Here is a 14,526-nt window from a genome sequence, read left to right as displayed (position 1 = left end):
TTCACAACCGGACAAAGATAATTCAAGAAACATAAATTCGGGTTGACCGTCACCTTTTCAAGTAATTCATCTAGCACTTCAATCTCAAGGGTTTACTATAAAATGAGGATTATTGACATATCGGAGATGTTATCAATTGACTTATTATAGCATGGTGATCCAAGTCTGAGCAGAAGTAATCTATGATGAAGCCTGGTGTATAGACTAGATTTTTTTTAAGATTTCGTCTTGGAGACTCCAGGAGGGAGTATAAGACAAGTCATTCTTATGAATACTCAAATTCCATACAGTACAGAACAGTCAAAGTGTATAAATCACCAATCCATACGGAATAGTCAAGTGAAATAGATGGTGATGTTCTTGGTTGTGTGGTATAATAGCAAGTTCCGTTGAAGCGGCGACAAACCAGTTCAACTGAAACAGGAGAAAAAAGCGATCAGAAACAACAGCAAAATACCAAGGAATAATAAGCTTTTAATGAAATTTGTTATTACTTCATTACAAGGCATATAAGTGCTGAAATTATTAAATATTGAATATGAAAAATATTCAATATATGAATATTTCTTGTAACCGGTGGAGGGTTTTATCATAGCCACCTCTAATACAAGGCCCCGGCCTTGCAACGTCGCAGCGTAGGCCTAGAATCTAATACATGATTGGTGAAAAAGATCAGCTGGTATTTTAAAAAATCTTTTTACCAATCATGTATTAGATTCTAGGCCTACACTGCGACGTTGCAATATAGTAGGCCGGGGCCTTGTATTACAGGTGGCTATGGTTATTTATAAGCCTCTTCAACTCACACCGTACATAAAATTATGTAGCTGAGAATCTCTCTATACGATGACTTAGTTAATTTTCCAAAATATGTAATATATAAAAATGCATGTGGTTCGATAGACATTATACTACTGCTGTGCGAGGTATATCGAGGGGGTGTTTCTTCTCTTCAATAATATTTTCTAAAATTATACTGCTATGAAATCTCTTTTGATTGGTTTAGGAGCTTATAGTGACAAATGCACAGATTATTATCATATTCAATTGTCACCTAGTTAAGCAACTAGCAACTACGAGCCAGGAACTTCAATGAAAAATATTCATAAAATTCGACTTCAGGCTTATTAAACTAATCAAAACTAATAAATAGAATCTGTCACATTTGAAATTTTCAAACAAAACAAAGTTATTCAGCAATCAATTCAGGTAAAGAAGGCATATTCAATTTTTAATTTCAATACTTGGGAACTTGCTAACTTGCTGCAACTATTGTAGGTTTGGGCCTCGGTCATTCTATGAAACTGAATTTTGAGCTATAAGCTTATAAGAAAACAACAAGAGTTTGGCACTCACCATTTTAACAATTTAAACTTGGACTCTTCAGAAACACTCACATACGATTTAAGAAAACTCACTATACTTGAGCTCGCACGCACAAATTATTTCCTGATTCTTCTCTTGCTAACTCTATAAAATTTGATTTCCTATTTATATAGATAAAAATTACTGATAACTGAAATTTGTCAATTAGTCCCTCTGGATGGGAAATTGACCCATTCAGAGGACCGAGGCTCGCACACCGTTACACGATGTTTTTCGGTAACGTCTCAATTAGGACTGTGGCCTTTTCACTGAAAATTATTCCCCTTCCACTAGCGTTGAGCATAACTTTCAGTGGAAAAGCCAAAGCTGCAAAAAGGTCAACGTTCGTAAAATTCCCAAATAAAGAAGCTTTTTCGACATGAAATTGAAATTGTATTTGAAAAAATTGCACGAAAATTGCTTTAATTTCGACAACTAAGCAACAAGTTAGCAAATTCAATAAAAACATGGTCAATTTTCACACTAAAAACTCAAGGTTCAACATAAGGTAAAAATCAAAGTTCATTCAGTTCAATAACCTGCAAAAGAATATAAGATACACAGAAAAAAATAACTACAATATCCACTCAATATCACACTATTACATTTCAAACAATATGAGTATGAAATATTCACAATACAGACAATTAAAACTTACAAAACTACAATATGAGATATCCAAAAACTGTATAAAGATTTCCCTTTTGACACTGCCAACTGAATGAAATTTTGTGAGTTGTGATTACAGTAGGAAAGAAATAATTCTTGTTAGGATGTAGTAAGCTTAATGAGCTCACCCATCATCTCTCGTTCGTCGCTGCTCATATATTTTCTCTGATATGCACAACCATTCTATAGTGAGGTCCACGTTATAATGGCAGTGGAGAAAGATAGCAAAACAACGTTGCCGATCCTCTGTCTTGTCAATGCCTTCTATAGACGGTAGCTAATACAGGTTTATTGATATAATATTTAACTTATTTCTTGTTTGAAATAATCAATTTTATTTTATTAAGCACGAAATTATATTTTCCAATAATTTCATACTGAATTGTAATGATGAAGATGAAATATTTTGTTAATTTATTATTAATTCTTCATTGTTAAAAGACGATCTGGCAACAGAGTAAAGCGAGAAAGAGATAGCGCTATTTGCTTTATTGAATGATAGACAAGGATAGCAATACCATTGCTAATCAAACACTGCCATTATAACGTGGACCTCACTATAGGAAGTTGTATGGTCGCTGAAGAGAATGGATTATTATTGTTTGTAAGCAGGATTATACCAGGGTCATCTTTTTCAACCTCCGATCTCATATCATACGACACCAACAAGCGATAGGGGGGCAACTTTCACAGAGCTCAACAGTTAAATATCATTCCCACCAAACGCCCTGTGATCCATGCGGCCAGAACGTAAATTTTTGTCAAGTTATAGAAACATGGCCGCCTAACTTGAGTCTGCTGCCAAGTGCTAGTTACGTAGCGTTATTAGTTTTTGCAAGCAAAATGCAAAAGTTCAGCATAAATCTGAAAATTATTTTAATAATGTGTGGTTACCGGAAATCAGATGCATTTGAGTACCAAGTACTAAATGAAGTAACGTGAGTAATCTAAGTATCGTTTCTATTGAATACGTTAAGTAGTGAGGGATAATGACTGCATCAAGTAGATGCTTAATACCAACATAACAATATCACTGAAGAGAGAAAGAAACCGAGGATTAACGTGCCGTTTGTAATATTACATTTTTCTTCTCACATTTGAATCGAATCTTCAATTCGAGATCTATGGAACTTTATAGTAAATGTCAGAGTTATCAATAGACGGACAAATTTTGACGGAGAATTTATTATCGTAAATGTTTGTTGCATTGTTCCATGGTGTCACCGAGGCAGGGTTAACAAATTACTAGATAAACAGTTTATTTAAATAGAATATGTATAAAAATTTAAAATAACATTTTAAAATAAAGTTTTATTGAGAACAGATGTAGAATGTGAATTCTAAATTATAAGTTATAATTTTTTTGTGACGTGTCTGTAAAAATCGATACTGAACGAGGCGTTGGCTTCGTGACTTGCAACTTATGTCTTTTCCTGTTCCTTCTTCTCTAGAAAATGGCTGGCTACAAGTGTTGTCGTGGAGTTTTGCTCTAAATCATTTTCGTTTATTAATGTTTTAAATTGAGTTTTATATAAATTTTTACGTTCTGTTTTGTTCATAATTAGCTATTAGTGTAGTCAAGCCAATAGCCACTGTGTTTCAACTGTAAACTAGATAAGTATTTTAGTTCGTAATAGCTCTGAAATAATTAGGCTTAAGACATATATGTTTCTTTGTGTATTTGTGTATTTTCATCTGAAGATTATAAGTTAATTTGCTCTGAAAACTAGATTTCTCATTCATAGGCAATAGATCCATTCACAGTTTGTCAAGAATCTATTTTATTGGAGCCGACAACTATCCTTAGGTTGATAGGTGTTAAATGCTATTCCAACCGTTTAAGGAAAAATTGGTAGCACGGCACGTTCGTAAGATTTGGAGCCAAGCCATATGAGGCGTTTTTCAGACGAGTCGACAGGGCAGGAAGCTCTCAGATTGACTGATTGGGTAGGCGTTCCGGAATCAGCTGATAATTAGCCAATCGGTGAGCTTCCTGCCCTGCCGACTCGTCTGAAAAATGCCTCATGTGGCTTGGCCCTTGGATCGTATGGATATATTGGAATATTACGCTAAGGAAGTGGACCTCAAACATAAATTCGGCAGACATCTCTAAAAACATATGAGTAAATTTGTAAATTCTTATTTGAATAAGCTTGAGATAATATGTCAGCAACAGACTAAAATTTTTTAAAATAGTTTTTTAAACAGACTATGTCTAAAACCCCAACAAACCGACACTGTTGGAGTTTTGATAGAACATGTGTGACAAGCTCATGTGAGCATAATCTGTGTTCTAATTTAGATTGACCAATAATTGATGATTGAACAATCTATAAATTTGATGATTGAACAATCTATAAATTTGATGATTGAACTAATTTATAAATTTGATGGGCAAAAATATGTATTCAGTCCAACGCTCACCTTCAAGCTTAGTATTGATAGAAAATCCAAATCGAGCACTGGAGGAGCATCTACTATTTCAAGATAGAGCCTGCCATAAGCATGAATATCAAGATTATCAATCCATTCTGAAAAAATAGTTATACAGCATGGGTTAAATTGTGTTTTGTTGAAGAAATTTAATCTAATTATTATTCTTGTAGATCCATCTATTCAGTGCGCTCCTTAATTAATAAATTATAAAAGTGTATGAACTGTCAAAAGTGAGGAAATTGTCATGATGAGCAACGAACTCCAATTTCAGGAAACAGTTTGGAAATCTGTCAATGGCTTATTTGTAAACGTAGAGCATTTTAATGAAAACGTACAGATGCAGCAAATGAACCTATAAATTAAATAAATATAAAGAATATATTATTAATATGGTAATATTATAAATATAAGTTAAGTAGATAGGAATAAAACGTCTCATTCAAACTCAGACAAAGAATGATTGTTTATTTAATCAACATCATAATCTTAGCTGTCTCCATAGAGATAGTGAAAGACGTCAGCTGAGGCTTCCGTAACTACCCCCCTCCAGTCTTACTATCTCTATTATAGAGATGTAAATAGAACTCATAAAAACAAAACATGGAAAACAACATAATAAAAACATTTTGGAAATCTTTCCTTACTCATCTTCATTATAGTTCCTTTTCGATCTTCTAATCTCACTCAAATGCACAATTTCATGTCTACCTCGTCCATTGTTGTGTTGCTTTTTTACCTCCACTCGGTTCCTATGTAGTAGATCAATCACTTCATATGGTCCAACAAATCTATGATCCGATTTCGTTCTCTTGTGATGATTTTTCTTGAAGATTATGTCACCTACTTTTATTTTATTCATGTCTTCAGCCACCTCCAAATTATACTTTTTTGTCCTCCGAACTTTCTCGTTCATGATTTTTCTCTCCACTTCTCTATGCTCCTCTGGATGCTCAACTAACTCAAATGGTGAAAAATTTGTTGAAGAATGTATGCTACTATTATATGCCAGAATAGCTCTTGCCATTGCTTCTTCCCCACAGATGTTTCTATCAACTTCTAATAAGTGCAAATGTTCAGTTAGCGTGCTATGTAAACGTTCCATCATTCCATGAGATTGCGGATGTCCTACTGTAGTGAAGTGGCTGTCGATACCAAGTTCCTCTAAAAGTTTTTTGATCCGATTGTTGTCGAATTCTTTTCCTTTATCCATTAACAACATGTTGGGGGTATTGAAGAGCCCAAAAAATGCTAGTAAATTTTGTTCCATGCACTTGGCTGTTTATTCTTTAAAATCCATGCAGAAGCAAGCCTTCTAAAACAATCGTTTGTAGTAAGATACTTCAGTTTATTGTAATAGAAAATGTCAACTTGAATTATTTCTGCTGGTCTTGCGGGAGTAGGTGTGACCATCTGAGGCGTCTTGTAAGGTTTTCTGTCATATTTTGCTATATTGCATGCTGCACACTTTCCCAGCACATTTCTTATTGTTTTGGCCATATTCAGCCAATAATACTGCCGTTTCAGGTGTTGCAACGTTTCCTTTTCCCCTCTATGTTGGTCCTTCCAATGTGATATTGTTCTACAACTTCTTGTTGTTCTCTTCTATCTTCAACTGTTTTAACTTGTCTATCACAAATTATCAAGTGTATTTTTGAGTCCCAGCATTCATCTTTATGAAAGCTCTTAATTTTATCAATAAAATCTTTTTCCTTGGAAAATATAAAATAAACTTTCCCCCTTACCATCAACTGCTTTATTGTATGTTTCAGTTCATCATCTGTCGCCTGAGGGCCAATTGTAATTGTATAAGTATGAATTGGGCCATAACGATGGGTAGTTTTTGTTATACCTCCAAAGTTTTGTCTTTCAAGAATTATTTGATTACGTTTATCATTTATAATGCAATTTTCCATCACTTCCAAATTAATTTGCTTCACTTGTAGAGGATTTATATTCCGAGATAAACAATCAGCAACTACATTATCTACTCCTTTAATGTGTTGAATTTTGAATGAGTAAACAGCCAATTTTTCTTTCCACTTGGTTATCCTGGTGGATGTTTCTTTCAGCTTATTCATCCATAAAAGTGGCATGTGATCTGTTCTTAGCACAAATTCATTTCCGTAAAGGTATGGTCTAAAATTCTCAACACACCATACAATAGCAAGAAATTCCCTTTCAATTGTACTATAACGCCTCTCGGCCGGAGGAAGTTTCCTGCTTGCAAAAGCAACCGGTTTCTCATTTTGGGATAGTACACCTCCTATTGCTTCCCCACTAGCATCTGTTGTTAATGTAAAGGGTTGTTGAAGATCTGGAAACTGAAGTATAGGCGTTGAACAAATTGCTTCTTTACACTTTTCAATGCTTGGATAACATCTGATGATATGTGGAACTTCACACCTCTTTTTAATAAGTTTGTTAATGGTTCAGTCATCTGTGCAAATTTGTGAATGAATTTTCTATAATAGCCAACCATGCCTAAAAATGTTTTTATCTCTTTCAAATTCTTTGGAATTGGAATGTCTTCAATAAGCTGAGTTATTATGGTGTCCGGGGGAACTTCCTGCAGCTGATACAGTCTTATCTGAGAGACAGGTTTCAAGTTGTGGAGTTGGAGATTCAGCAGGATCGAATTCAGAACTATCCTCATCGCTCACAACCCCAGACTGTAAGGAGAGGAGTGCCACAAGGCTCTATTTTGGGGCCATTGCTCTTCCTTGTTTTCATCAATGACTTGCCCGCGAATGTCCCTTTGGCACAAACTATACTCTTTGCAGATGATGCAAATTTCATCATAACATCTGAGGAACTAGAGAGCTTGAAGACTAGTGCGGAAAATGTCTTGAGGGATGTTGAAATATGGTGCAGGGCTAATGAACTTCTAGTTAATGTCTCAAAGACAAGCTTCATTAACTTTTCGATCAGAGAGCAACAAGAACACGCATCACTTCAATTTAGAATGTGTGATGCTGCTGTTGAACGGGTGGAGAACACTAAGTTTCTTGGCGTATTCATTGATCAGTGCCTGACCTGGAGACCACATGTAGAGATCCTTATAAAGAAATTAAATTCAGCCATTTACACTCTTCACAAATTGGTTAGGATGTCTGATGAGAAAGTTGTTACCATGGCTTACCATGGCTACTTTGAACCCCTTTTAGTTTATGGTATAGTTGCATGGGGAGCTTCAATCCATGGACGTCGTGTCTTCCTCACCCAAAAGAGAGCCATCAGAGTGATGTTTCGTAAACCGCCACGCCATCCTTGCAGGGACTTATTCGCGACAGCGGGCATTCTTCCGGTTCCCTGCCTGTACATTTATTTTTTGGCGAGTATGGCACTGAAATGGAGAAGTGGCTGGACGACTGGTGCAGACATTCACTCTCACAACACACGCAACAGGGAGATCGTGAGACTGGATGCCCACAGAACCACGTTTTTTGAGGCGAGCCCACAGCATATGGCCAAAAAAGTGTTCAATGCTATTCCAATTGAAATTCGAGAACTGAATTCTGAAATAGTCTTTAAAAGAAAATTGAAATTGTGGTTAAGTGAGAGATGTTTTTATGACATTGGTGAACTTTTGACTCAGTAATTTATTATTAGAATATTGTGATTAAGTAAAAACTTGAAATTTAAATTAACTGTATGATCTTTACTTTTCAGGTAATGGAGACTTTTGGTTCCACTGTTTTTAGTTTATTCAACTACAATATTTCCATCTGTGATATTAACATTGTTTTTAATTATATAGACTATATTGCATTTATATTGAGGTGACATTTGTAATGTATTTAAGATGTGTATTGTTTGATGAAATGTTTATGACCTGTGTTAATATTGTATTACATACGATGCATAACATTAAAATAAAATTGAATTGAATTGAATTGAATTGAATTGAATGTCTTTTATTGCACTAATTTTCTGGCTGTCAGGACGAACTCCACTTTCCGAAATCACATGACCCATGAATTTCACTTCAGATTGACACAAGTTAGTTTTTTTTCCTTTGACAGCTTAAGGCCAAACTTCCTTATTCTTTCAAATAACTGTGTGAGATGTGCTTTATGATCTTCGAGATTCTTGCTGAACACAATGATATCATCCATGTAGATTTGTATTGCTTCTTTATTTATGTCTTCTAAAAACTCATCCATCAGCCTTTGAAACGTTGGTACTGCGTTTTTCAACCCAAAAAGCATCCTTGTAAATTCATAATGTCCTCTCTCAAAGCTAAATGCTGTCTTCTCCATGTCCCTTGGATTCATTCTTATTTGATGGTATCCCGACTTTAGATCCAGAGTGCTGAAAACTTTAGCTCCGTGCATTCTGTCAATCATATCCTCTAGCCTTGGAAGGGGATATCTCTCCAACTCTGTTTGATCATTTAAAACTCTGAAATCTACAACCACCCTATGTTTTGGCGGTTCTCCAGGGGAAGACTTTTTTGGTACAACCCATAATGGATTACAAAATGCAGAGATAGACTTTTTTATAATGCCCTTTTCTAGCATATCCTTAATGTGTTCTCTAATGATTTTTTTCATTGCATGTGGATACCTTCTGGCTTTTATAAATATTGGTTTTGATGACTTTAATTGAATTGAGTGCTGAACTCTCCCTGTTGTTGTCAGACTCTCTCCTTCATTATATAAAGTGTCCTTATACTTTTCCAGCATATAGAATGCTAATTTTTCTTGTTCCTTGTCTATAAATTGTTCATTACAATTTCCTCTCACAATGGAACCCATTAGTAAATGTTTTTCTTTAGCAATTGAATTTTTCGATTTATAATTCTATCCCCCAACTTGATTATCCATTGACCATTTATATTGATAGGAGCAGCTCCAAGATCTCTCATCATATCACAACCAATTATCACATCATACTTGTTGTTCATTATTTCTGTTGATACATGAACTCTCATAATTTTTTTAAAACAATCAATCCAAACAGATTTAAATCTACTTCCCCTTTTAAAGCTTTTCTTCCTGTCAAAGTTAACATTTCACAAGAACACCCTTCTATTTTCAAACTATGATCAATTTTTATTAATGCTTCTTCCGAATTATTGTACTGTCCGATCCTGTATCATACAAGCATAAACATCCCAACTCTTCACATAAAATATAGGTAGCTCTCTTTTTTGCAATCCACTTTTTGTTCCTTGCTACCTATATTCCTCATCCGAAATCCTCAATCTTTATTCCTACCTTTCTTTGTCGATAATTTGGTTGATTTATTTTCCTTCAATTCAGGCCAGTCTTTTTCATTTTTCTCTCGATATTGACTTTCATAACGGTAACAGCTATTTTCACTATCTGAGGAGTGAGTTAAACTCTCTCCATCAGAACTACCTTCCAAATTTTTTTGCGATTTTCCTTCCTCCTCAAGCATTGACTTCTCTTCTTCCAAAATTCTTTTTGGGGTAACTTCCTTTCTATAAATGTAAGGACATTCTCTGGCAAAATGCCCTTCTTCCCTACACTCCCAACACTCGTTTCGTGCTAATTTCCCTTCTCTTTCCTTTCTATTTCCTTTCCCATTAGTAACCAATCCCTTTACATCAGTTCTCCATTTCTGGTTCGATCTGTTACCATAAACAGGAGAGGTTCTACTATTAAGTGAATATCTTCTCTTATTCTCAACCACTCTCCAATTTGAGTGTCTATGACTAGCTTCTTTCCAATAAGACTCCTCATCTTTGACAATTTGAATAGTCTCTTCTAAAGACTGAGGTTTTGCAATTTTCACACTCGTACATACTCGCTCCGAAGCTGCTCTTAACAAAACTTCCATTGATAACTCTTCATAGATTTTATTTCTCCATACCCCTTCCTCTTAGTATTACACGAATCTAAAACTTTCGATTTCAATTCTTTAACCAATTGCGATAACCGATTGGCAAAACTACCAATTGACTCTCCCAAATCACGATTCAATTCCAACACTCTCATTGCCATTGCAGAGACTGATTTCCTTGCACCTGCATAACGTTCTTTAAGGGCTTTTTTAACATCCTCCCAAGATGAACTGAACGATACTCCCAAATCAACCATAATTGATGTACTTATTCTAGACAAGAAAAACGAATGCAGGTTTGTAGTTGTTAATTCATCAGAATTGCTGTCAATAATTTGAGAATGGATGGCATCCATTCTCTCCAAGAATAGACTAAGTTCTTTTACCTCTCCTTGGAACTCCTGAATTGATCCGATCAAATTCATGAGACATTTCACATCCATAAGTGGTGGTTCTTTCCCGGTAATTTCAATATTTGATGCAATTTCCTTTTTCCTCCTTGGCATTTTCAAAATCTATCCGAAAATTCCTATTAACTTCAACTAAAAATACTAGATAATATTTTGGTTTCGGCACCAGTTAAGTAGATAGGAATAAAACGTCTCATTCAAACTCAGACAAAGAATGATTGTTTATTTAATCAACATCATAATCTTAGCTGTCTCCATAGAGATAGTGAAAGACGTCAGCTGAGGCTTCCGTAACTTATACAATATCATATGATCGATATTAGTAGTCACTAATAGGCCTACTATATATCGGCCTGTCTCCCAAGATTTTTCTTAATTGAGATTTTGATTAGTTGCCTTTCAGGGATTTGATGTACTCTGGCAATTTATTGAAAAATATGACACCTTTAATAAATTAATCATTCTCTGTTAGTTTCTTATTTACCCTTATCCTGTGATAAAATTTAGAGTTTCTACTGTTCTTGCTATGTAGCCTATGTCACTTGAAGCAGTCAATTTATGTGAATTTTTGTGGATGAAGATTATGGTTTTATATATGTAGAAGCATAAACTGTCAATATTTTATAGTTTTGAAATGTAGTTCTACAAGAGTCTCTATATCCTAGTCTAAAAATAATCTCAATATTCTTTTTTGAACGGGAAAAGGTCTATTCATGTATTTATTGGCAGCTCCTCCCATATTATACCATAGGCTAGATGAGAGTACATGATTCCATAATAAATCAGAAGAAGCCGATCTTCAGTTAAATATTTGGAAAGCCTTTTGAGAATGTAGGAATTTCTATGTATTTTATTTGTGATGTAATTGATATGATCTTCCCGGGTCAGTTTTTCAACAATGTGAATACCAAGAAAATTCAACTTTTTCTTTACTTCTAGTGGTTCATATCTACGAGAGCAGTTTGGATCCAGTGAAAATTGATGTAAAAATCTGTGTGGCGCACTCACACAACTTTTCTTTGCTGTTATGAAAATTATTGATCACCACGCGCATCTCAAGTCTATTATCCAAAGATCTGAGTCAGCTGGTGACAGGACAATAACGCCGGAGACACACGAGGTCTGCTATCTCTTCATAGTGAATGATTTAATAGAATCAACAGTGGCCAACAGTTTGCAATTGAATAATAACATTTTCTTGAATTTCAAGCTTATTTTCAATTTTAGGTGAACATTTTACTGAACATTAATTGTAGAGATTTTCATTCTCAATCTTTTCCACTTGTGTGTTAAAATTGTATCTGAAGCCTGATTATTGGGAATATAAAATCAAACTTTGCATAGATGGGGCGGAGCTCTTGAAATTTCTACAGATGTGGGACTTGTGGCAGTTGATAGAGCTTATCGATGACTATTTTAGGTATAAATTTGATTGTGAAAAACCCTGTTTTTGACAACATTTTCGCCATTTTAGCCGCCATCATAAATTGCAGTTGATCGAAATTGTTCGAGTCGGATCCTTATTGTTTAAGGACCTTGTTATAGCCTACACTGTATCTTATAATATTCAACGTGACATTTGCCGCTTGCGTTATATGGTAATTTCTAATGAAAAGAAATTAGACCTTTACCTTCGATCTTGTTATGGGTGAATCGAGCATCTGCACTAGATGCAACGCCAACTCTTTCACGATGGAACTCAGCCGGAATATTCTTGCACTTCATTCTATAAAGAAGAATAATTCAAGTTTAGAAGTTGTTAATCAGTGGTTTCTACAATTGTTCACTAAAGGCGTAATCCCTTAGCGATGGCTCTAGCCGCGCAGAGGAGAAAAGTTGTTGGGAATAGCACTTTGGGAAGTAAATTGAAATAAAATGATTTTATATACCGTACACAATTTAACTTAGGCTATGCGTTAAATAATATCAAAATCAAATCATTTATTGTCACACAACATTAAAATGTTACAACAACGTCATTAATAACACAGAAACATCAGTTTAATCTATTACAAAGAAATCTTCAACTTTCATTGACTAATACTTTTTTAAATATTTACAGTAGCCTAACTATTAAAGCTCATTCTTTTGATATTTTCAGGCAAAGAGTTATAAAGTTTTATTGACATGTATTGCCAGTTTTTTGGGGAACTTGTACACTGGCAATACTCGACTCTTATATTATTCCTATTTCTAGTGTTATGTTGGTGTATACTAGAGTTAACATCATATTGATTTTCAGTTTTCTTCACTGAAATCAAGCATGACAATACATACAAAGATGGCAGAGTTAATAGTCCGAGTTTAATAAATAATAATTTGCATGGATTACGAGGAGCCTTGCGGCAAATTATTCTCACTGCTTTCTTTTGACATTTAAACAAGATGTCTGTAGTTGAGCCATTTCCCCACAGCTGGATTCCATATAGCAAAAGGCTATGGATAAGGGAAAACTAAACACTCATTAAAACAGACATATCTACAATATTACATAATCTACGTAAAAGGAAGATGCCCTTGTTGATTTTTTTATAAATATATGATAGATTGATAGCCTATATGACATTAAGTCAGGTTGGTATCAATTCTCACGCCAAGAAACTTAGGCTTAATTGAGTTTATGTCATTAATTTTTCTGTCAAAGCTCAAAGTTATATCCTCTGTTTTTGTGGAATTAATGCTCAGATTGTTTGCTGCACACCAATCTTCAATTTTAGAGGTATTATTCAATGTCTTAGAATACAAATGAGTACAATGGGTTGTGTAGGTTATTAAAACCCATACAGTACCGTACTGATCAATGTTATCACAAAGTCGATGTAGCCTATATTATTTTACTCCCACAGGTTGCAGTGTATGAGCTTTTCTAGAAGTGACGTGAATTTTAAATTAGTATGAACAAACCAGATTTTTTAATGATCTTTCCAGGCGATCAATTGATACTGTAGATTCATAAATTTGGAAAAAGGTGCACCGTATTTTATTGCCATTGAAAAGATATTCATCTGAAAAAGAACTACCTATTTAAATCATGAAGATTTATTGACAGACACCCATATAGGGCACTTTTTTAGAAATTTCAAGCAATAGGAAGTTTATAATTGAGCAGGATATAGGACTAGTTTACTAAAGCACAGTTCCAAGTAAAATTTAGTTATGTTAGGCTACTCTTTATGCTCAAGTTACCTACTCGTGTAAAAATATTTGTTGTACGGTATGGAGTCGACTTGACTTGAATTTCATATCAATTGTTTGTTTTATTCTGATTTGTATATTCAGATTAATGATTTACCTAGTGTATAAATTAAAATGGACATATCTAACCTACATAATATTTGGACAATTCAAGACAAAATTATGAAATTGAAGAAGTTTTAGGCAATAGCCTGTTTTTTCTCCACCAACTATTGTATTGTTTGCTCTATCCAATAAATGAATTAGAGTTTTAAATAGATTAGCATCCTTGCACTCTAATCCTAACCTACAAATTTGACTAACCTTTCATTTACTTTAAATGGTTTTTGTATATTATTATAAAAAATCACATCATTTCTATTCTTTTTTACTACTCTATTGAAATATTTTGTCTTCTGAATAAAAACCTGAATAAATGTTACATTTTATGGCCAACATTGGAGTCTTTCACCAAATCTCTATAGGTTACGTGATTTCAATAGTTACCTAACTGAAAGCTTCAGTTGTGAATTGTAATCCTTGCTGTCCAATTTCTACAAAATTAATTGCTGGCACAATTTAAATAGGCTTAATTGAATCACGCAACATAAAAATTGAGCTTATTAGATAAACTTTAGCTTTACTGTATTTGTATTATACACTA

The 14,526-nt window shown here is 34.3% G+C and overlaps 1 protein-coding gene across 1 annotated transcript; it reads right to left on the bottom strand.

The window, feature by feature from the left end:
* Positions 1 to 217: 217 nt before the first annotated feature.
* LOC120352430 lies at positions 218 to 14,402 on the bottom strand. Its single transcript, XM_039432869.1, has 4 exons — positions 14,370 to 14,402; positions 12,320 to 12,414; positions 4,459 to 4,565; positions 218 to 414 (listed from the first exon to the last, which is right to left on the bottom strand). The coding sequence occupies exons 2-4, from the start codon at positions 12,411 to 12,413 to the stop codon at positions 301 to 303; spliced, it is 315 nt and encodes a 104-aa protein (XP_039288803.1). The 5' UTR covers position 12,414; positions 14,370 to 14,402; the 3' UTR covers positions 218 to 300.
* Between the last annotated feature and the right edge of the window lie 124 nt (positions 14,403 to 14,526).

This window comes from Nilaparvata lugens, chromosome 7 (genome assembly GCF_014356525.2).
Source record: "Nilaparvata lugens isolate BPH chromosome 7, ASM1435652v1, whole genome shotgun sequence".
In the NCBI taxonomy this organism is placed as follows: domain Eukaryota; kingdom Metazoa; phylum Arthropoda; class Insecta; order Hemiptera; family Delphacidae; genus Nilaparvata; species Nilaparvata lugens.
This window is presented reverse-complemented; position numbering and strand designations above follow the sequence as displayed.

What these genes read in the sequence shown, in the direction of transcription:
- LOC120352430 (XM_039432869.1), bottom strand. Translation starts at nt 12,413, where the DNA reads ATGAAGTGCAAGAATATTCCGGCTGAGTTCCATCGTGAAAGAGTTGGC. An exon ending in CACCCATAACAAGATCGAAG is followed by an intron (nt 4,566 to 12,319) that starts GTAAAGGTCTAA and finishes CTATTTTTTCAG; the next exon opens with AATGGATTGATAATCTTGAT. An exon ending in TATCAATACTAAGCTTGAAG is followed by an intron (nt 415 to 4,458) that starts GTGAGCGTTGGA and finishes CTCCTGTTTCAG; the next exon opens with TTGAACTGGTTTGTCGCCGC.